Consider the following 22104-nt stretch of genomic DNA (forward strand, 5'->3'; position numbering starts at 1 on the left):
GATGTTGCCTTATCTCAATTTAATGTTCTTTCTTTTATGATGCTATCTATTTTATGAAGAGCTCCTGCTGCAGAAATATAGCTCAATAACATGATGCGTCATATTTGGTTTCGTGTTGTCAGGTCTACCAGCGTCCTTCTTTTTATTGCAAATGGGCCAAACAGCTCCACTTTAATTATCAAGCTACGAGATGGATCCAGAAATTAAGATCTTTGTCGTGGTGTCTTTTTGCAAAATGTAATCTGGTATTTGAAATGTTTCATTAGGAGAAATGTATGCATGTCAGTGCAAGTTTTGTTTCCATGTGGATAATGACATTTACTTATTGTTTCATCCACCATCTTTACAAGTTCTTTTGAATTTTGTTCTGGGCTTGTCACAAATTCAGACCAAAACACATTCATCTTTTGGATACAGATCCCATCATCTGTCTGAATGTGTGTGATGGCTCGTACTCACCTGATTTTTATACTTGAGTGTAACTGTTTGAACATAACATGTCACCTACAAGCATTTAGGAGAGTGGTTCTTAACCTGGGTTCGATCGAGCACTAGGGGTTCAGTGAGTTGGTCTCATGGGTTCGGTGGAGCCTCTGCCACGGCGGTCAAGACACATCGACACATCATGTCTATACACGATAGACAACCACTTGCCTGGCCTTGTCCCTGTAAAGACTTCTCGGCCCACCTTAGCTACTTAACCTGAAACAAACCAGCTCTGGCCTCAAGATTAACAAATGTATGCCATTTACATGCCACACTTTAAAAAAACAAAAAGCAACACTCTCATTCAATACCCACGAGCTTTCCTCACCTCCAAATTAGCACACTTCTGATGTCATAATGAGATTTTATGGACATTTTTCCATTCAGTGACTGAAGAAAGGTTTTAACTAAGTGTAGTATACTGTTTGACAGTAAAATCAATCAAATATAGGCCTCTGTCCATTATATTTAAAGGAACACACAGATTTTTTTTGCAACAATCAAATGATGGAGGGTACTAAAAAGTAAACAATCAAGACCCACAGAGATCCATAACTATTAAAATTGTACCAAAAGGGTTATTTGTGTAACATTACATATAGTATAGGGCAGGGGTGTGAAAACCGCTCCTTGAGGGCCGCTGTGGGTGCAGCTTTTTGTTCTAACCCAAAGTTGTCAGACTCGGGTTGGTTCGCGGGCCGCTTTAACGTCAACTTGATTTCACGTGGGCCGGACCATTTTAGATATATCTAGATTTTTTTTTTTATAGAAATGGATTAAAAGAACTGGATTAAAAGCCTTGAATATTCACATGATCACGTGACATTACTTGGCCAATCAGTGCTGCGAGGAATTCGTATACTATCTTGAATTTGGAAAAAAATCACATTTTATTTTAAACTAAAGTAGGGTTCGGTGAATGCGCATGTGAAACTGGTGGGGTTCGGTAGCTCCAACAAGATTAAGAACCACTGATCTAGGAAATGGACCCTAGGTTCAGCCAGACTTATGGAGCTCCACTACTTCTGATTTCTTGGCTAATATAAACTTTTGACCTTACAGCAAATAATAGAAAATTCTCAAAGAAATTATCTTTATCATTATTGTAGCATTTAATAAAAATAAATTGTTTTGGTAACTGTCTGGCTGGAAACAGGAGAGGTTTACCCCGAAATTCCACCTAGTCTGACGGCACGCCACTCAGGTCCGATCCACCTGCATGTCTCTTTTACAGTCCACCTACCTGCAGACTATAATAGCACAACAACAAGCCGTGGGTCACCAGGGATCTAAGGGCCCTCCTGAACAAGAAAAAGAGGGCTTTTGGGTCTGGGGAGAAGGAGAGTCTGAAAATGGTCCAGAAGGAGCTGAAGAGAGAGATAAGGAAGGGAAAGACCATCTACAGGAGGAAGCTAGAGAACCAACTCCAGAGAGGCAACACCAAAGAGGTCTGGAGGAGCTTGAGGACCATTTCGGGCCATGGAGGGAACAGAGAGAGACCCGGAGTCCGGAGACGGGGAGTGGGCCAAAGAACTGAATCAGTTCTTTAACAGATTCAGTCATGCCCCCACTCCCCTGACCCCCCAGACCAGAAGCAACGCTCCCCCTCGTTCTCCTCTTCCACCGGCCTCTGCATTACTGTCGATCAGGTGATAAAACAGCTAAAGAAGATCGAGGCAAGGAAGGCTACCGGTCCAGACGGCCTCAGCTCCAGACTACTAAGAGAGTGTGCGGATCAGCTTGGTAAAGTGATTCTGCATATTTTCAACCTCAGCCTCAGTCTACAGAAGGTCCCCACCTTGTGGAAAACTTCCTGTGTGGTCCCAGTTCCTAAGACTGCGTACCCCAGGGAGCCAAACCACTTCAGGCCGGTAGCATTAACCTCTCACCTGATCAAGACATTGGAGAGAATCATCCTCAATCACCTCAGGCCCCTGATGAATGCAGAGCTGGACCCTCTGCAGTTCGCCTATCGTCCAGGCATTGGTGTGGAAGATGCTACCACCTACCTGATGCACAGGTCTCTTTCACACCTGGAGAACACGGGAAGCACGCTGAGAATTATGTTTTTTGACCTCTCCAGTGCGTTCAACACCATTCAGCCGGTCCTACTGAGAGGGAAACTGGAAGAGGCTGGAGTAAGGAACCACCTAGCCGCATGGATCATCGACTTCCTCACTGACAGACCACAATATGTGAGACTCCAGGACTGTACGTCTGATGTGGTAGCTTGCAGCACGGGGGCCCCACAAGGCACAGTGCTCTCTCCACTCCTCTTCTCCCTCTACACATCGAACTTCACCGCTATTGTTGGACGAGTGACGGACGGGAACGACCTGGAGTACAGGGGAGTCATCACAGCCTTTGTTTACTGGTGTAGGCAAAACCACCTCTACATCAACACCAGTAAGACAAAGGAAATGTTCATCGATTTTCGGAGGAATCCTCAACAGACCACTCAGGTGAACATCCAGGGTACAGACATTGAAATCGTGGAGAATTTTAAGTACCTGGGTGTTCACCTCAACAACAAACTAGATTGGTCCACGAACATAGATGCCCTGTACAAAAGGGGCCAGAGCCGCCTCTACCTACTGAGGAGTCTACGGTCCTTTGGAGTGTGTGGGACACTGCTGAGGACTTTCTACGACACTGTGGTGGCATCTACAGTGTTTTATGCAGTGCTCTGTTGGGGATGCGGGAGCACGGAGAGGGACAGGAACAGGCTGAATAAGCTGGTCAGGAGGGCCGGCTCTGTTCTGGGCTGTCCTTTGGACTCTGTGGAGGAAGTGGGAGAGCGGAGGATGCTCACCAGGATGATGTCCATCATGGACAGCACCTCCCACCCCCTGCATGAGTCTGTGGAGTCCCTCCGAAGCTCCTTTAGCAATAGACTGCGGCACCCTCATTGCAGGAAGGAGCGCTTTCGCGGATACTTCCGCCCATCAGCTGTCAGGCTCTTTAACAAAAAAATGGCTGAGTGTTAAGACCTACCGTATGCATGCATGTACATTTATGTGTATGTATATATGTGCTAAGCAACACGCTTATTTAATTATATATTTATTCATGTATTTATTTCTTGACCTACTTATTACCTATCTATTTATGTCTAAAATGCCTTTCCTATTCCTGTATCCTCACCCTCTTGCCACTGGAACAACGAAATTTCCCGAATACGGGATGAATAAAGTTATCCAATCCAATCCAATCCAATTTAGGGGTCAGTCTGATTTGACTCCAGACAGTGAGAAAAAAAAGTGTAATTTGCTCAGTGTACAGTCACCTCCAAAAGTATTGGAACAGCAAGCTCAATCCTGATCAATTCAGATTGGAGTTTGTAAAAGTACAGAATTCAGCCCAAAAAGTTTTGGATTGTGTTATGGACTGATGGGACCATGATTAACCCTTACCAAGGGGATGGAAAGTAAAAGCAAAGTATGCTGAAAAAAAGGATCCAAAAACCTACAAGCTCACCTGCGCAATATGGTGGAAGTAGTATCATGGGCCCCCCAAAAGCCTAATTTGGGATTGCTTCAATATTATTTATGACTTGGGCTTTTATTTTTACATTGGTCCACATAGCATATTGTTGGTGTCTTTTGGACATTTGTTGTGGCAGGTTTGAATTAGCTGGTAGCAAAACTCCCCGTCAGAGAGTGGGCAAAGGTTCATGTCGGAGGTATTTAAGTATTGCTATGCAGCGGCTTTGGTGGTTTGTCAGAATATTACTTTTTATGTAAAGATGGTCTATGTCACAAAAACTATGAGACTGGTGCCTGTCAGAACCTCAAGATTGACTGATTGCCTTGTCCAAACTTTGCCAGTTAAAATAATTTATTTTTCATCCTGGCAAAAATATCACTTTCTTTTTTTCACTTTCTATATGTTCATATAGCATAATCCTATATCATACATGATATATGACGTATATCCATATTTATCACATATCAGATATCCACATCCCGCAAGGATAAGTGTAACAGAAAATGAATGAGTGAATCTCTCATTTTCTGAACCACTTTATCCTGATTAGGGTCGTGGGGGGTGCTGGAGCCAATCCCAGCTGTCTCCGGGCCAGAGGCGGGGGACACCCTGAATCGGTGGCCAGCCGATCGCAGGGCACAAGGAGATGGACAACCATGCACACTCATACCAAGGGGCAATTTAGAGTGTCCAATCAGCCTACCATGCATGTTTTTGGAATGTGGGAGGAAACCGGTGTACCCGGAGGAAACCCACGCAGGCCCGGGGAGAACATGCAAACTCCACACAGATGGGCGCGCTAACCACTCGTGCCACCGGGCCGCCCTGCTTGTAACATAACATAAGTAAACATAAGTTTAACTTAAATGAAGGGTTCTGGTGTTGTTCAAGGCTCCCCTTTTTCAGGTGCTTGCTTCACTTTTAAATACATATAAAATCCGCTGGCTTTTATTTGGTGAAATTGCTGCAGGCATAAAAAAGCAGGGTTTTTTTTGGTCATGTATAATATCGGTTTTGCTTTATTTTTACGTATAGAATTGATATCGATCCATTGTCCTTGATGATATTTTCTTTGTAGCCTATGAAATGAATCTAGCTAGATTATGCATCAAACCATGATAAATGAAGGGAAGGAATCAGTTTATAAGAATTTTGCATTCCAAGTTATTGGTTAATATTTTTGTTGTCCTTCCAGAATGGTGATGGCACTTTACCTGTTCACCGGTCACTTCTTCACTGAGGGACCTCATAATCTTTTGGTGTTAGGGTTTGGCAGCACGGGCATGAGATAATAAAGTCAATCAGCTGCAACAAACGGCACTCGCTGCGGTCGTGAGGTCGTGCTATCCTCCCTGCCACCTCATTCCCTTCTGTCCTGCTCTGCAACGTGCGTCGACAACCCTCGACATGACCACCCCGGCACTTTTACCCCTCTCTGGACGCCGTATACCCACATTATCACCGGGCGCTGCCTCCTTCCCGCACCATCGTGCCACCTTGAGGCTGTCTGAGAAATTTATACTGCTGCTCATTCTCAGTGCCTTCATCACCCTGTGCTTCGGCGCCTTCTTCTTCCTGCCTGACAACTCCAAGCACAAGCGCTTTGACCTGGGCTTGGAAGATGTGCTCATCCCCCACATTGACTCACCCAAAGAGGGCAAGCACGCTTTTGGTCAGGTGATCATTCATGGTCAAGGAGGACACGATGAACATAGACACAGGTAAAATTCAATCTTCATCTTGAAATCTTGTATTGTTGGCTTTTCTCAAGTTTGCACATTGTGTCTCAGTGGGAAGAACACTTAAAAGACATCCATTTTTCTCCATTGACGTCCCAACACGAGAAAGCAAATTCTGGGCACATTGCATGGCGGCTCTCCTATTTTTGCAGTTGAGGCCATAGATGCAATCAGCAAACACATTGGTAGATGAGATCCTCCCGTAATTGTTGTGGTGGTGTGCCGGGGTGTTTAAAAGGGCCCCCATTAAAATTTCTGCGTGGACAGGAACTGGACGGGGTTGGCATTGATCAGATCATGCTCGTTATTGATGTTCTTCCCATCATCTCAGCTCTCTGATTAAGTTATTGAACAAAACGCGGATGAAAATGTAGAGGACGTTCTGTAGTGCTTCTCAATAAGCAGGAGGGCACAACACCCACGAAAGTAATGGTGTGTGACGCGGTAGAAAATAACCCCATCCAGTTCCCACCCACCAATTTTGAGGAGATTCATAAAGGTTTTACATTCGATTTTGCGCAAGCAGAACTAGAGAGCAAAGATAGGCAAAATAAATAAAAGTAGAGTTTTTTTGTTTAAAGTGAATAAAATGAAAATGTTGAAATAATAAAACATGCAAATTCATAGCTACTTAAAAAAACTTACAATAAATACATAAAAAAAATAAAATTGGATTGGATAACTTTATTCATTACGTATTCGGGAAATTTCATTGTCACAGTGGCAAGAAGGTGCGAATGCAGATACAGGAAGAGCATTTTAGACATAAATAGATAGGTAATAAGTAAGTTAATAAATAAACACTTGAATAAATATATAAATAAATAAGCGTTTTGCTGGAATATAAATATATATATATATATATACACATACATACATACAAATACATACACATAGATGTACATGTATACATATGGTAGGTCTTAAATGTTCAAATACTGTATTTTCTCGCATGTAAGCCGTATTTGTAACAAAAAAAAATATGATTGAATGAAGGGTACGGCTTATACGCGCACAAGACTTGCTGTACTCTTTCACCAGTAGTAGTAACATTTACTATTTTTCTTAAGATTTTCCCTTCAAAGCAAGAAATTTGTACTATTAAAACCATGAAAATGGAGGTGAAAATTGTGAATCAGCTTATATGTGAGAAATTGTAAAGTTCAACAATTCTAAGACCATTTTAAGGACCCGGCTTATACGTGGGGCGACTTATATGCGAGTAAATACAGTAAATTACATTTCATTCATTTTCTGATCCTCACAAGGGGGTGTTGGAGCCTATCCAGCTGACTTTTGGGCACAAGGCGAGGGTACCCTGAACCTGTGGCCAGCCAATTGCTGGGCATAAGGAGACTCATACTCATAGCTTGGGGCAATTTAGAGTGTCCACCCAGCCTACCATGCATGTCTTTGGAATGTGGGAGGAAACCCACGCAGGCCCGTGGAGAACATGCAAACTCCACACAGGTGGCAATATATAAAACAAAAACCTACAATGCTCTCACCTTTTGGTCATTACAGAATTCACATATAAAATACTGCTCTACATAGGAAAAATGTTCCAATTGATCTGAAACAATAAAAAGCCATTTTGATGTTTCAGACAATTGTGTTGTTGAAACATTTCAGAAATTTTTCTGAAAATGTTTTTTATTTTTTATTTTTACACAAGGTCATAAAATGACAATGTTGATCGATATTTTCATCAATTTCGTTTTAATTGTGTTAAATCTGTTTATTTATTGTTCCAGATCTATGTATTCTTACACATCTAAGAGAACTTATACTCCTTTAACGTGGTTTTCGCAGGGAAGATGAAGAGAGCTTGCGCGACAAGATTCGTGCCGATCACGAACGAGCCCTGCAGGAGGCAAAGGAAAAGCTGCGAAAGTCACGTGAGGAGCTGCAGGCTGAGATCCAGACAGAGAAGACCAAGGTTGTGCAGGACCTCAAGAAAAAGGATGCTGGGCCAAAGCCCTTGCCGCCCGTGCCCATGCCCAAGGTAGTGGCTGTTGGTGACGGCGAACCTATTGAGCCTGATGTCAAAGACAAACGAAACAAGATTCGAGAGGTAGGAAGCGTGATCTTAATCTTTCCATTGGCAAAAGCACTCAAGATTTAATTTTATAAACAAAAAAGAGCCTGGAGATAAATAAAATGGGTGAAAAATTAGATGTCAAAGAAATTATAAAACGTTAATGAAAGATTAAAGGAAGAAAACCGGAGTACCCAGAGAAAACCAATGCAGGCCTGGGGAGAACAGGCAAACTCCACACAGGAAGACCGACATGGACTCGAACGCAGGACCCCAGAACTGTGAGACCGACGCGCTAACCAGTCATCCGTCAGGCTGCCGTTTGACTTCCTGTTGTATTTAATTTTTCCAAGTGAATATATTATGCAGAAAATGTCTATAGACATCTAAGATCAGCTTTGAACACAACTCAATCCAATCTCTACTTGCATCATCCTGATCCAGAGTGTTTTAAGAATAGACCACGAGTTATGAATGTCATATCTGTTCTAAACATAAACAATAAGGAAGCGCTCATACCTTTGCCCTCAGTGCTTCCCTCTGCCCAAATGACTGTACAAAGCCCGTACATGCTACAACATACTGAAAGTATTCTATATTCTGATGAGAATGCAATCACAGTTTTGGATTATGCACCCAGAATTTTTCAGACCAAATTTTACAAAAATTGTGTTGCACAATTTCCTCATCTAGAAATGTAATGATATGTTAGGAAAAACACTAGCTAAACACTGAGTTATCAAGATGATTGCCACAGAACAATTTTGTAATGGTGAAATTTATCATGATAAATGGACTCTCCCCAGGGGCGTGTGGGTTTCTTCTGGGTGAGCCGATTTTCTCCCACTTCTCGACAAACATGGCAGGCTGGTTGAACACACATTTTCCTTAGATATGTGGGTAAGTGAATGGTTGTCCGACTCCTTGTGCCCTGCGATTGGCTGGAAACCAATTCAGGGTGCCCCCCATCTGCTGCCCATAGTTGACCTTTGGGAGGATAAGCGGTAAAATAAATGAATGAAATAAATAATGACACGTTGCTTAATAAATAACCACCCTTGATGTGCTATGTTGTTGTGACGTTTCAGATGATGAAACATGCATGGGACAGCTACCGACAATATGGCTGGGGTCACAATGAGCTCAAGCCCCTTGCTAAGAAAGGACATTCTACAAATATCTTTGGTAAGATTTCTGACAAAGCTTATTCATCACACACCCATTCCCTCTACAACAGTGTTTATCAACCACTGTGCCACGATGGAGAAATGATCAGGTGTGCCTCGGTAAATTACAACAAGTCATACATTGTAATGTTCTGAAAGAAAAATCTTAATATTATGACAATAATATTTAACTATTAGGAGATTAAACTCAATATGATGAACATTAAATCATAGATTGTACTATTACAAGATTAAAATATTTTTCCTCTGAGATTAAAGTCATTTGGTTGCCTATTTTTTGTAATGTGAACCGTTGTTTGGCTTCACGGGCTTCAACTTTTGTCGACGTAAGCACAAAACTGCTTTTTGCGTAATGTTAGCAGATTAAAGTAATATTGGTCCCTAGTTAGCAATAGAGGCTAACACTGAGCATGAATGCAAAGGAACAATAACCCGGCCAAAATGAGCGATTATGAGATGCAGGACAACACAGAGCCATTCCACTAAAAGATCCAAGTTAAGTCTCGCTCTGGCGTTTTATTTCTTTCTTTCTTTTAAATGCCTCGTAAATGCCTGTTACTAAGAGCAGCCTTATTGAAAATGTCCTTAACCTTCTGTCCCCGTGAGGACAGCCTGTAATATTTTTCTTACTTGATATCTTGATGGTTCCCCATTTTATATAAATATTTTGAAAACGTTGCAAAACTCTAAAACTTGTTATCTTGGGTTAAAAAGGGTTAAGTTCAACCATTTTTTTTTTTGTAAATGGCCATATATGAACTAAATTTACACTTTCTTTTTGCTAGACTGAAAATAGTCTGCTTGCCAATGGTGATGATGTCCTCAGTTGATTATTTTATTTATTTCATATTGCACTGCAACTTTCAGTATGAAGAAAAATTCATAAAAGTAAAGACACCTGTCAATTTCTGTAGGTTTTATTCTTTTCATAGTGTAAGGAGGGAGTTGTCTTATCTTTACTGCACAACAGAACAACGAAAATACTTTTTAAAATCATATTTACATTCTCTTTTCTTATGAAGTGAGGTAACAGTTACAGACGCTCCCCTACTTACGAACGAGTTAGGTTCCGAGTGATTGTGCATAAGTTGAATTTGTTCGTAAGTTGATTTAGTGCTATATTTTGTATTATAATTTATGTTTAAGGCCTATATAAGTATATTGAAGGTTTATCTAAGTACATTTGTACGTTTAAGGCTTGTATAAGTAACCTGCATTGGTTTGTACTGAAAAAACATTTAATGAACGATCGTCGAACGATTCGAAGTTGTATGCCCGTGCAACGCTCACCATTTTCTCACCCGCATCAAGCTTCTTTATTATTGCCACTTTCGTTTGAAATGAAATGGCTTGCCTCTTCCTTGCACTACCACCCTCACTAGAAGCCTTTCGCTTTTCACCAACCATATTGAATAATGGATGCACGAGATATTTAATGATAAAAATGTTCTTTGCGCACTGGAGATACGTTCACGCACATACGCACTGCAACGAACTGGGCAGAGGAAGGTGGATGCTGGGTGAGCTCTCACAGCGCCAGGCGTCGGTATTAGCGGCGGGAAGAAGCACTACAAGAAGTAGCCGAAAGAAGCTAGGCTCGCAGAACAAAGAAAGTTGTAAAAACATTAAAGAAAAAAGTATAAAGTACAATGTAAAGTAAAGAGGAATGTATTAAGAAATATTAAAATGTAATTTAAAAAAGATAGAAGGGCTGTAAAACACAAAAAACATAAGAATATACAGAGCTACTGTCACTGGCTTCCGCGTGACAGCACCATCTTGGGGAAAAAAAGGAAAAACAATTAAAAAAAAAAAAAAAAACCTATGCGCAGACATGTTCGTATGTACCGTTGTTCGTAACTCGAATGTTCGTAAGTAGGGGAGCGTCTGTACTTTCATAATTGAATGAGGAAGGTCATTTACTTATTCACAGAAGTTTGAAGTCAAATTTGAAAGATAAAAGATGTGATAGTTATTGTGATAATTATCTTTTTTTTATCGTGATAACAATTTTTATGACGTCGCCCAGGTCTAATTCTGCCTGAGATGTTTTTGTTTTAAACTCAGAACTTTTACATAACTAGACACTTATGTACTTCGAACACTACAGTGGTAATAAAATATTATTTTGCTTCTGATGCAGCTTCATATTGTACGTGATGGTTTAGATTTGCCCTCTTTTGATTATTTTCTTACCTGCATGCTAAGGAAAAAGTGCTCGCTTACGAGTACAAATGGACAACGAGGGCAGAAGTGCTTGACTAACCGAGTCTGCCAAATATTTATTGCCTTGTGAATTGGCGTACCTGATCAGTCCAATATGTATGTTAAACATTGAATTAGTGATGAAATCTTTAGCCTGAGCCCGAACCCGACCCGACCCGAAATTCGGGTTGAGTCGGGCTTAAAATGTCAATCATTACTTTGGGTTTGGGTCGGTCAGGCCGTGTTTCTCTCTTGCTGAAAAAAAAGTATACTAAAACGATGTGTGGTCTTTCTCGCTGACTTTTTAAAAAATAACTATCTTTATAAAAATGGACACTAAAACGATGTGTGGATACTAAACTGAGGAATACTTGTTATAAAATAGATAATTCGGTTGAAACAGAAAAGGTGCTGTAATGTAATTGTAATTGGAGCCGCAGAGCCAGCATGCTCTGCGCATGTCACGTGAACACACCCTCTTAATAATCTTTCTCTCCGCAAGTCCTCTTCTATTTTGACCTGGTATCCCCAATATGGAGGAGCAAGAAGTTAAGGATAAACTAAAGACAGGAGAATTGAAAAGACAAACACGAGAGAGGTGTGGAAAATCTTCAAATTGATTGTACGCGACAAAAACTTGCTTTTGCGTTTGCTTTGCTGAATGTAGTTAATGTGGCGCTTTGCTCTCATACGAGAGCAAAAAGACTTGCACCTTGACGCTGAGCAGGCATTTAAACAGTTGTACTGGCCAAAGTGATGACTGCAAACATCTATAGTATTATCATATAAAAGATGTAAAGGTTTATACAGTCTTGTTTAACTTAGATTTCGTTACAAAAGACAGGCTTTAATCTGTTATCATAAATCACCTCTCCTCCCGACTCAGGAGTCCCGAGTCCTCAAAAATAAAATATGAAACTTTGGGTTTGCTTCTGGCTCAATCCTGCAAATCAAGTTAATTCGCCAGGCTCATGCCGGGCCGGGCTTTAATACCCGCAGACTGGGTCGAGTCGGGCTGGATTTTTTTCGGCCCGATCTTACCTCTACATTGAACCAAGAAGTAGTGTCAGAAAACGAAAAGAATGCTCTCAATACAGCAAAGAAGGTGTGTCCAATGTTGTGTGTCTAATTGTGTCTGGACATACTCCCTGAGCACACAGAGGACCAGTGTGAGCAACATCATAAATGCTCGCTATGGGCACACACCAGTATCACTCCTGCCATTAGCAGATGCATGTCTACTACCCATAAATGATATAGTCATAATAAAATGTAATGAGTAATATCTATGACTAAAACAACTTAATAAACGACACTAGAATATGCACAAATCTGACTTAAATTTTACCATCATGTTTTTTTGCAGGGAATTCTCAGCTCGGAGCATCCATCGTGGATGCCTTAGACACACTTTATATCATGGGCCTTCATGAGGAGTTTAAGGACGGGCAGGAATGGATTGAGCAGAATCTAGATTTCAGTGTGGTGAGTGCCTACCACATTTTTGGATTATCAAGAGAAAAGTTTATCATCATACATAATGCACACCTAACTATAAGGTGCATCAACGTACTGTATTTTCTGGACTGTAAGTTGCAAATTTTTTTTATAGTTTGCCCGGAGGTGCAATCTATACTCTAATGCAGCTTGTGTGAAATTATTTACCCAATAAAGTCGTACTGTATTATGCTGTTTAATATACCCGGGTATATTAAATGATTTTTGCTTTTTTGAGCCTCCCGTTTGTGCGCCATTTAATATACCCCTGCCGTTTAATATACTCGGGTATATTAAACAGCAACTCAGCTTTTTGGGCAAGTTTTGTATGGTGTTCATGGGGGCATAATTATAGATACTCAAGTAAGATGTTTGCATGGTCAGCGGGTGATAAGAACAATGTGAGATGTTTTCTGAATCACTTTGGCTAGGGCAGTTGAAAAAGAAGCACAAATTGGGTACTTTGCTCATATTTTTCCAATGGAGTGGATGCATACAGACAAACTTGTCGACTTCCACCTTCCCCCTTCTGATAAAGGGCAGCAGAAACACTGATGACCTCTTCAGACATATCAAGATAGAACATGCGGCTGTAATTGAGAATTGCAAGATTTGCAGCAATGGAAAGATGCTGTTTCAAGCAAACAAAGGAATTATCTGCTTCCGCGGTCCAATAAAGAGTATTAGAAAGGTTTCGCATAGTCTGTGCATTGACCATCTGTCGGAGTAGATGGGTGAGTTCAGCAATATCAGGAACATGATGTCTGGAGTAGTTCCAAAGGCCAAGAAAAGCCAGCATGGATTTGACATTTGTTGGTTTTGGGTGATGGGAGATAGCATCTTTGTGAGAGGGAGACATTCCTTTTGGGTGGCGTGAAGTCAGGCGTCGGGCAATCTGAAGTTTAGACTTGGAACACTTCAGTCCAACAGAGTGCAAATGAGAAAGGAAAGACCAGGTGGCTCCAAGGCAACAGGTTACATTCAGATGGAGCTGCCAGCAAGAGGTCATCCACATACTATGCCAGAAGAACACCATGGGGCAGTACAATTCCAAGTCAAAGCAAACAATTGTTTCAGCCAATCAATAAAAGTGAAATGAGTGTGGGCTGATGTAATTTGGGCCCAATCACCAGTCTGTCCACAAATGAAGCACAAGTTACGGCCATGAGGGAGCGCACCTCGACCCATGAATGCACCGGCTTGAGCCAACTTGCATTTTCAAATTTTGCAACTGCAACTTAGCAAGTTGCGTTTCTGTACTTTTGTGTTTGTCTGTCTTAGACTGTATGTCTTTAGCATGTCTCCAGAAATGGTGCTTAAGATGTGACAACCACCTGTCAACCTGACGCATTCAGGGAGGGGTAATAACGTGTCTAAAGCAGTAGACGAGGTGAAATAATTTTCCCACGTCGGAGCCTGATTATCAGGGAGAGAAGAGAAAACTGAATTTTGCATCAGTGTTAAACTTTGAAAGTGGACATGATTGTGTAAGAAGAATAGCTGTTAACATTTGTCCCATTATTGCTCTCTGCACTGCAATTGGTAAAGCCAATTGGTACCACCAGATTGCAAAAGTGGAAGTTTCTGCAAAACATTGTAAAACATAGCAGTGTTACCAGTTGAAGTTCATTCAATGATTTTTCTGACCTAATGGTAGTGTGAAGGTATAAATGGGTTAGATGGCGAAGCAGCCGAAAGCTGTTTCTCCTCCGAGTAAGGAGGCGGCGAGAATGGCAAATCGGCTAATGGCGATACCAGACCAACACTTTCTTCTTTAACAGCCAAACGAGACAATTCAACACACATGCCATAGCTATCATTCTTGCATTAGCTTTCATTTCCACAACTTTCATAACATTCTCCCTGACTTTGTTTTACCTCTCGTAAACAACCTGTTTTTTCCACTTCCAATTTTAGACCCTCCGCTAATCTAACAGAAGCCTTTTCTGCTTCTTTCATTAATGTCACCAAACTCGCAGCCTTCCTCACAACACGTATACATCCATTCTGTAAATTGTTCTCTCACACATTCGCGTTCTTTTTCAGGCAAACCTCGACACAAACATCACATGCATTCTTAACCTGTTCACTCAACAACACTTGCTCAGAATTGAATTGAATTCAATGCTTTTACTGTCATTATACAAGTATGAAAGCTTTCACCACGTAGAGCAAATAACAACAAACAGACAAATAAATAATCAGTAAATAAGAAATGCATTAATATGTAGTCCAAGTTAGATCAGCAGAGCGGAGCGGTCTTGTTCCGTCTGAATTCCAGGATGAGTTCCATGGTTTTGGAGACGTTCTTTGCCAAGTTGTTAAGAGCGCACCACTCGCTGAGTCAATGGATTCAACAACAAACAAAGACAGATAATCAGTATATAGCATTGATAAATAAATAATCAATAAATAGTGATAGATAGTGGGCTGTGTCCGATGTGCTGACATGGTAAACACTATGAACACGTATCAAGGCTACTCGCGTCTGGTTTGGTATTTACCGCAAATAAAACAAAACACAGAACCTAACAAACTCTCGCTATATTTTGATTTAAATCGTCTGTACTTGTATGATCCTTTTCAAAAGTGCTCGAACCAATTATCGCACAAGTACTTGATACAATCCAAACAAAAGTACCCAAACCATTAAATTTAGCAAAAACATTTGAACCTCTTATTTATTAATAGCACTTGATACAACCTAAACAAAAGTGCTATACATTTAATTAATCAAAAATGCTTGATCCGGTATTTTCCAAAGTACTCAGACTTCTTATCTTCTTTATGTAAATTAATCTTATTTTATTGAGAGGAATTCTAGTCTCTATGGTTCTTAACAGAACGAAACAACCTCTACGATAATTACGATCGCGCATAACACTTCATCCAGCCACAACTTACAATATCAATTCAAAGGCGTAAGCCTGTCCCGATATCAGCCAATAGACAGAAGATCAATTTGGAGGATAAAAGTTATCAAATTGTAGGGCTTCCGGTATTCTGTCTGTCAACCAACAACAAAGACTGCAATCACGCCAGCAAATGCACCAAATTGCGGAAGTAAGAGAGCTCTTTCTTCCTTCGCATGTTTGATTAATTTCGGTTATGGAAGATGTTGGTTATCCAAATACAGGCTGTAGACGATGAACAATTTCTTCAAAGGTTTATTACAGAATACAGTTGTTCCTCTACTTGCGAAATTAATTCGTTCCAGAACTTTTTTCGTAACTTGAAAATTTTGTAAGTAGAGCAGTACTTTATATGTAAATTCTCTAATTCGTTCCACGGTCCTCACACAACTACCAACTAAACCCTTTAAAATTGGTCCAATTTTGTATCAAAGATGTGAGGAAACCCACAAAAACGAGATAAAATTATAAGAAAATGATTTATTAATGTCTTAAAGATTAACAACCATCCAAAATCTATCCGTGTTGAAACGGAGGGGAACAAGAGGAAGCTAACGGTAGGCAACAGAGAGATAGCAAAGTGTGTCTGTGTTTGCTTTTCGGCTCGTGTCCCCCCGGGCTTCCCTTGCACCGCGGAGGAAGGGAAGCCTGGAGGGACACGGGGCAAAAAGTAAATGCACACACACATATTCACCCAAAACCCTAACAAGACATGTCAACCACACGAACACATGAAGACACCTCATAAACGCAACATTAACAATTCAAACAACAACATTAATCAACAACAAACATTAACATTTTATAATTTCTTTGGAATTTAATTTTTCACCCAGTTTTTATTAGTCGCTACTGGTTCCTACCTGGTTGGATTTTACTTGCCCTTCTGCAGTGCTGGTTAACGGACATTTTGTGGGGAAAAACATTATCCAAAGACGATTGCCTTTAATGTCTATAATGCAACAGACAAACGTCGTCAAATTGGGTGATCGCACGACTCGTGAGCACTTTTTTCCTATGATGACAGAAGGTTCGTGAAATTTCTTAGATTTTTTCTGTTGCAATCCTCGCAGCTTCCTCCTCGTCTGCCTTGTCGTTTTATTCCCCCTTATTATTGAGTGCCCCATTAACTCTAGAGAGTTCGTTTTTATGCCCCTCAACCAACTCGTCAATGTCCTCATCGGTGACCACTTCTTTTCAAACTGGTAATTTTCTTGGAAGGCATGATGATAAAAACAGAAGCAGGGGCTTTCTCCACACATGGAAAAACTCAACAAAAAAAGAGAGAATCTCAACACATTGATAATGGCTGTGGTGGGACAGCCAATGAGATCCCAGTAGAGCAGGGGTCTCAAACTCAATTTACCTGGGGGCCGCTAGAGGCCGAGTCTGGGTGAGACTGGGCCGCATCAGGATTGCCACAAGAAAAGCGCTGATAAAACATTCCAACGTTATCAAATATCTTTATTTTTTAACAAAAAATAATGAATTAAATAAATTAACTTAAAGATGAATAAAAAAATAAAAAAATCAGTAACAAAAAAATAATAATAATAATAATGAGCATACAGTAGATATACACTGGCTGGCTAAGTAGAGAAAACTAATAATTTTTATTCTGTTTCAAATGTCTGTATTAACAGCTCTTTAACCATTAACTTTCTGAACTTGAATGGAACATTGAACATGAAATATTCTGAACACGGCTTCTCTTGCCTACTTCTTGCCGCTAGAGACCTGGCAGCGCTTCTTCTCACATAGCTGAGTCACATTTGGCTTGAGGGAGGAAGCAGTGGAGACCCTCAGTAGAGCTTGAATATGCTCATCAGTAAGTCTGGACCTGTACTTGGACTTATTGAAGTTCAAGGTGGAGAAGAGCTTCTCACACAAGTATGTGCTCCCAACATGGTCCGCTTGAACATTCGGGAAATTTCAGGGAAGCTGGGGGTCAACTCTCTCAAACATTGCCCAAGCTTGTCTGCTTCTCCACTCACCTCCCTGAACTTGGCTTTGAGTGCAGAGTTGCACTGCAGGTCAATGAGCTCCATTTGAAGCTCAGGAGGGGCATCTTGCACATCAAAGGAGAAGGGGTCAGCAAAAATTTGAAATGTGGCTTTGTGTCTTGAAATCTGCAAATCTGTGATCAAATTCCTCCTGTAGCTTCGAAATGACCTCAACATACTTCTCACCACTGAATGCTGTGCCTGCATCCACGAGAGCCCTGCATGCTGGGAAATGGCAAAGGTTTGTCTGAGAGAGCTGGGCCTTCCATAACACAAGTTTAGTGCAGAATGCTCTCACGTTGTCATAGGCAGCACTGACAAGTTGCCCCTGGCCTTGTAGCTTCTTGTTCAGTACATTAAGCTCATGTGTGATATCAACAAGAAAAGCCAAGTCCATGAGCCATTTGGGATCACTTAGCACAGGATCAATCAACTCGCAAACGGCGTAGCTAGCTTTGACTGCTGCATTACTGTCTTTGGTAGCCTTCTTGAAGAAATCCTGTTGCCTCAGAAGACGTGTTTTAAGACTGGCAACCTGGTTGGCTCTCTCATCTCCCTGGTATTTTTCGTACTCCTCAGCATGTCTCGTAGTACAATTACGTTTCAAATTGTATTCCTTGTCCACCGCAACTTTTTCAGTGTAAATGAGACACGTCGGGGTGCCCCTGTGTTCAACAAAGAAATATTGCACTCCCCACTTTTCTTGAAACTGTCTGTGCTCATCACCGACCTTTCTCTTCACGGCAGGCTTTGAAAGAGACATCTCTGGGGCTCTGTAATATGTTTTTCCACTTGGAATGAGTCTCGGGTTGATCTTTCACATTCAGTCGCGCGGGTTTGTGGCGCATGTGCATTTTCGCTCTCCGTTTCAATCGCAGAGATGGCTACAGACACTGACACAGGCTGGATCACGGATCATAGCGCCTCATTCAGTTCTATGCTGAGAGCAGCGGAGGAGTGTGCGCGCAGAGTGGAGTGATCGGCCTCACGGCTTCTCCTCCGCCCAGCTGATTGGAGGAATGAATGAGTGAGTGAGCGAGGCACTGGACAGCCCGGCCGATGTCCCGCCCTCCAGAGCCGTATACCTCACTGTGATTAGTTCATTCAGCTCCGAACCAAAGTTCCCTCTAATTTTTTGTTGGTCTGAGCAGAAAGACAACCTCCCTGAGCGCACTGAGTACCAGTGTGAGCGACATCATCGGTACTCGGATGATTCGCCTAAAGACGTTTCGCCGACGGACGTTTGACAGACGGGCAGGTCGCCGAATGGACGTTCCACCGAACGTTCATTCGGCCGAACGGAGGTTTCGCCGAAACGGGATTCGAACGCTCGCCCCGCCAGATCGTGTGTGTACAAATTTTTCAACCTCGGCCCGCGGGCCATATACGGCCCGTTAGGATTTTTAATCCGGCCCGCCGCCGTGTTGTCCAAATTATAGTAAAAATCAATGTTCGTCTACCATCAATGGCAGCCCGGGAATAAGCACTCTTGGGCGGGCATGGCAGTCCGGGAATAAGCACTCTTGGGCAGGCAGATGTAGCAGAACCGAGCCGTAAAATGACAGCAATCGGGTCAAATCCATCCTAAAACAGCATTTTATGATTAAATACAAATACTGGATGATATCGCGATGGAGGCAAAAAAACGTCTATAGACGTCCATTCGCCAAACGGCTCAAAATGCTCTCAAATTCGGTCAAATCCAGCTGAAAACAGCGTTTAATGATTAAATACAAATACTAGTATTTGTATTTAATCATTAAACTAACAAATACTAGTACGACCTGTCCGTCTGTCAAACGTCCGTCGGCGAAACGTCTTTAGGCGAATCATCCGGTCACGACATCATCATTGCTCGCTATGGGCACACCAGTATCACACCTGCCACAAGCAGGTGCATGTCAATGTTCCCTCTAATTTTTCATGTAAAACATGCTGTAAAACACGAAAAACATGAGTGGACAGAGCTACTGCCACTGGCTGCCACTTAAACGGCGCCATCATGGGGAAAGGGGTAAAAAAATAAAAATAAAAATCGATTTTTTTTTTTTACTGCGCGCCATATGATTGCTACTGCGCAGAGAAGACGAGAGTAGTGCGCAATTGCGCACGCGTGCAGCTTAGAGGGAACATTGCCCGAACACAACTGTCATTCATATCAATTTTGCGGGCCGCACGAACATTAATCTTTCATATTAAGACGGGGGCCGCAAATTATCGTCCCGAGGGCCGCAGTTGGCCCGCGGGCCGCAAGTTTGAGACCCCTGCAGTAGAGTGTAGCAAGGTTCTAAAGTGAGAAACACAATGCATCCTTGACAATATTTTCAAAATAAAATAACGGATGAGGAATTGCATTTACCTTTTTGGAGGATTTCGTAACTTGGATTTTTTCGTATCTTGAGGCACTCAGTTGCATATAAAAAGCTTTCATAAACCTGAAAATTTCGTATCTAGAGGCATTCATAGGTAGAGGTATGACTGTGTTCTGGGCACAGGCAATGGCTGTCGTCCACAAATGTGCATAGACAACTACCGTATTTTCTCGCATATTGACCGCCTCCGCGTGTAAGACGTACCCGTAAAATTGCCTTAAAATAGTTGAATTTTACAATTTCTCTCGTACAAGACAGCCCCTGATTCACAATTTTACCTCCATATCCATGGTTTTAATGGGTGTTAGAGTGTGGTGGTCATTCAGTTAACACCTTAAAAGGTTGAAGGAAAATTGAGTGTTTTCCAAGATAAATTAAAAAAACAAATCTTAACATTATTATTAAAAAAGAAGCTTTAAGCTTCTCCTGTGTGCCTCTAGAGATGGATGTGACCTGCTCGTCCTCTTCGTCATTCACTCGGCAGTAGTCACTGTCCACATGGGTGTCAGTGTAATACTTGGTTGGAAAGCTTCCAGGGAATAATCCTAATATAGTGGAGCAAATAAGTATTTAGTCAACCACCAATTGTGCAAGTTCTTCTACTTGAAAAGATTAGAGATGCCTGTAATTGTCAACATGGGTAACCCTCAACCATGAGAGACAGAATGTGGGGAAAAAAACAGTAAATCACATTGTTTGATTTTTAAAGAATTTATTTCCAAATTAGAGTGGAAAATAAGTATTTGGTCACCTACAAACAAGCAAGATTTCTGGCTGTCAAAGAGGTCTAACTTCTTCTAACGAGGTGTAATGAGGTCTCCACTCGTTAACTGTATTAATAGCATGTTTGAACTCATTATCGGTATAACACCTGTCCACAACCTCATTCTCTCACACTCCTAACTCCATTATGGCTAAGACCAAAGAGCTATCGAAGGACACCAGAGACAAAATTGTAGACCTGCACCAGGCTGGGAAGACTGAATCTGCAATTGGTAAAACGCTTGTTGTAAAGAAATCAACTGTGGGAGCAATTATTAGAAAATGGAAGACATACAAGACCACTGATAATCTCCCTCGATCTTGGGCTACATGCAAGATCTCACCCCTTGGCGTCAACATAACAAGAACGGTGAGCAAAAGTCCCAGAACCACACGGGGGGACCTAGTGAATGAACTACAGAGAGCTGGGACCACAGTAACAAAGGCTACTATCAGTAACACTATGCGCCGCCAGGGACTAGAATCCTGCACTGCCAGACGTGTCACCCTGCTGAAACCCGTACACATCCAGGCCCGTCTGCGGTTTCCTAGAGAGCATTTGGATGATCCAGAAGAGGACTGAGAGAATGTGTTATGGCAAGATGAAACCAATATAGAACGTTTTGGTAGAAACGCAGGTTCTCGTGTTTGGTGGAGAAAGAATACTGAATTGCATCCGAAGAACACCATACCGACTGTGAAGCATGGGGGTGGACACATCATGCTTTGGGCTGTTTTTATGCAAAGGGACCAGGATGATTTATCTGTGTAAAGGAAAGAATGAATGGGGCCATGTATCGAGAGATTTTGAGTGAAAATCTCCTTCCATCCACAAGGACATTGAAGATGAGACGTGGCTGGGTCTTTCAGCATGACAATGATCCCAAACACACATCCAGGGCAACAAAGGAGTTGCTCCGTTAGAAGCATTTCAAGGTCCTGGAGTGGCCTAGCCAGTCTCCAGATCTCAACCCCATATGAAATCTGTGGAGGGAGTTGAAAGTCCGTGTTGCCCAACAACAGCCCCAAAACATCACTACTCTAGAGGAGATCTGCATAGAGGAATGGGACAAAATACCAGCAGCAGTGTATGAAAAGTTTGTGAAGAGTTAAAGAAGACGTTTGGCCTCCGTTATTGCCAACAAAGGGTACATAAAAAAGTCTTGAGATGAACTTTAGAGTGGTAGGTCGGTGTACAGTTGTATGTGTACAGGGAGTATAGAAGAGAACTCAGTACACAGCCTTGAGGGGAGCCAGTGCTCAGTGTAATGAAGGAAGAGAGGTGGCGACCAAGTCTAACAGTTTGTTGATGATTGGTTAAGAGGTTCTTAATCCAGCAGCAGATGAAAGAGGATAGTCCAAGGTGGGAGAGTTGTCAGCCAGAATTATTATAGTGGTATATACGGTATTATAGTGG

General features: G+C 41.7%; 1 protein-coding gene across 4 annotated transcripts in view; it reads left to right on the forward strand.

Annotated features, from left to right (window-relative positions):
* man1a2 (mannosidase, alpha, class 1A, member 2) overlaps positions 1–22104 on the forward strand; it is a 63161-nt gene that overhangs the window by 4751 nt on the left and 36306 nt on the right. For 3 of the 4 annotated variants that reach the window (XM_077617294.1, XM_077617293.1, XM_077617295.1), the window contains exons 2-5: positions 5168–5693; positions 7524–7785; positions 8838–8934; positions 12508–12626. In XM_077617294.1, coding sequence (XP_077473420.1) covers positions 5380–5693; positions 7524–7785; positions 8838–8934; positions 12508–12626 — 792 coding nt within the window. In that variant the 5' untranslated portion in view covers positions 5168–5379. Of the gene's footprint in view, positions 1–5167; positions 5694–7523; positions 7786–7808; positions 8650–8837; positions 8935–12507; positions 12627–22104 lie in introns of those variants that run through there. The other variant, XM_077617296.1, reaches the window with a different exon arrangement.

The sequence above is a fragment of the Stigmatopora argus genome, chromosome 13 (genome assembly GCF_051989625.1).
Source record: "Stigmatopora argus isolate UIUO_Sarg chromosome 13, RoL_Sarg_1.0, whole genome shotgun sequence".
NCBI lineage: Eukaryota > Metazoa > Chordata > Actinopteri > Syngnathiformes > Syngnathidae > Stigmatopora > Stigmatopora argus.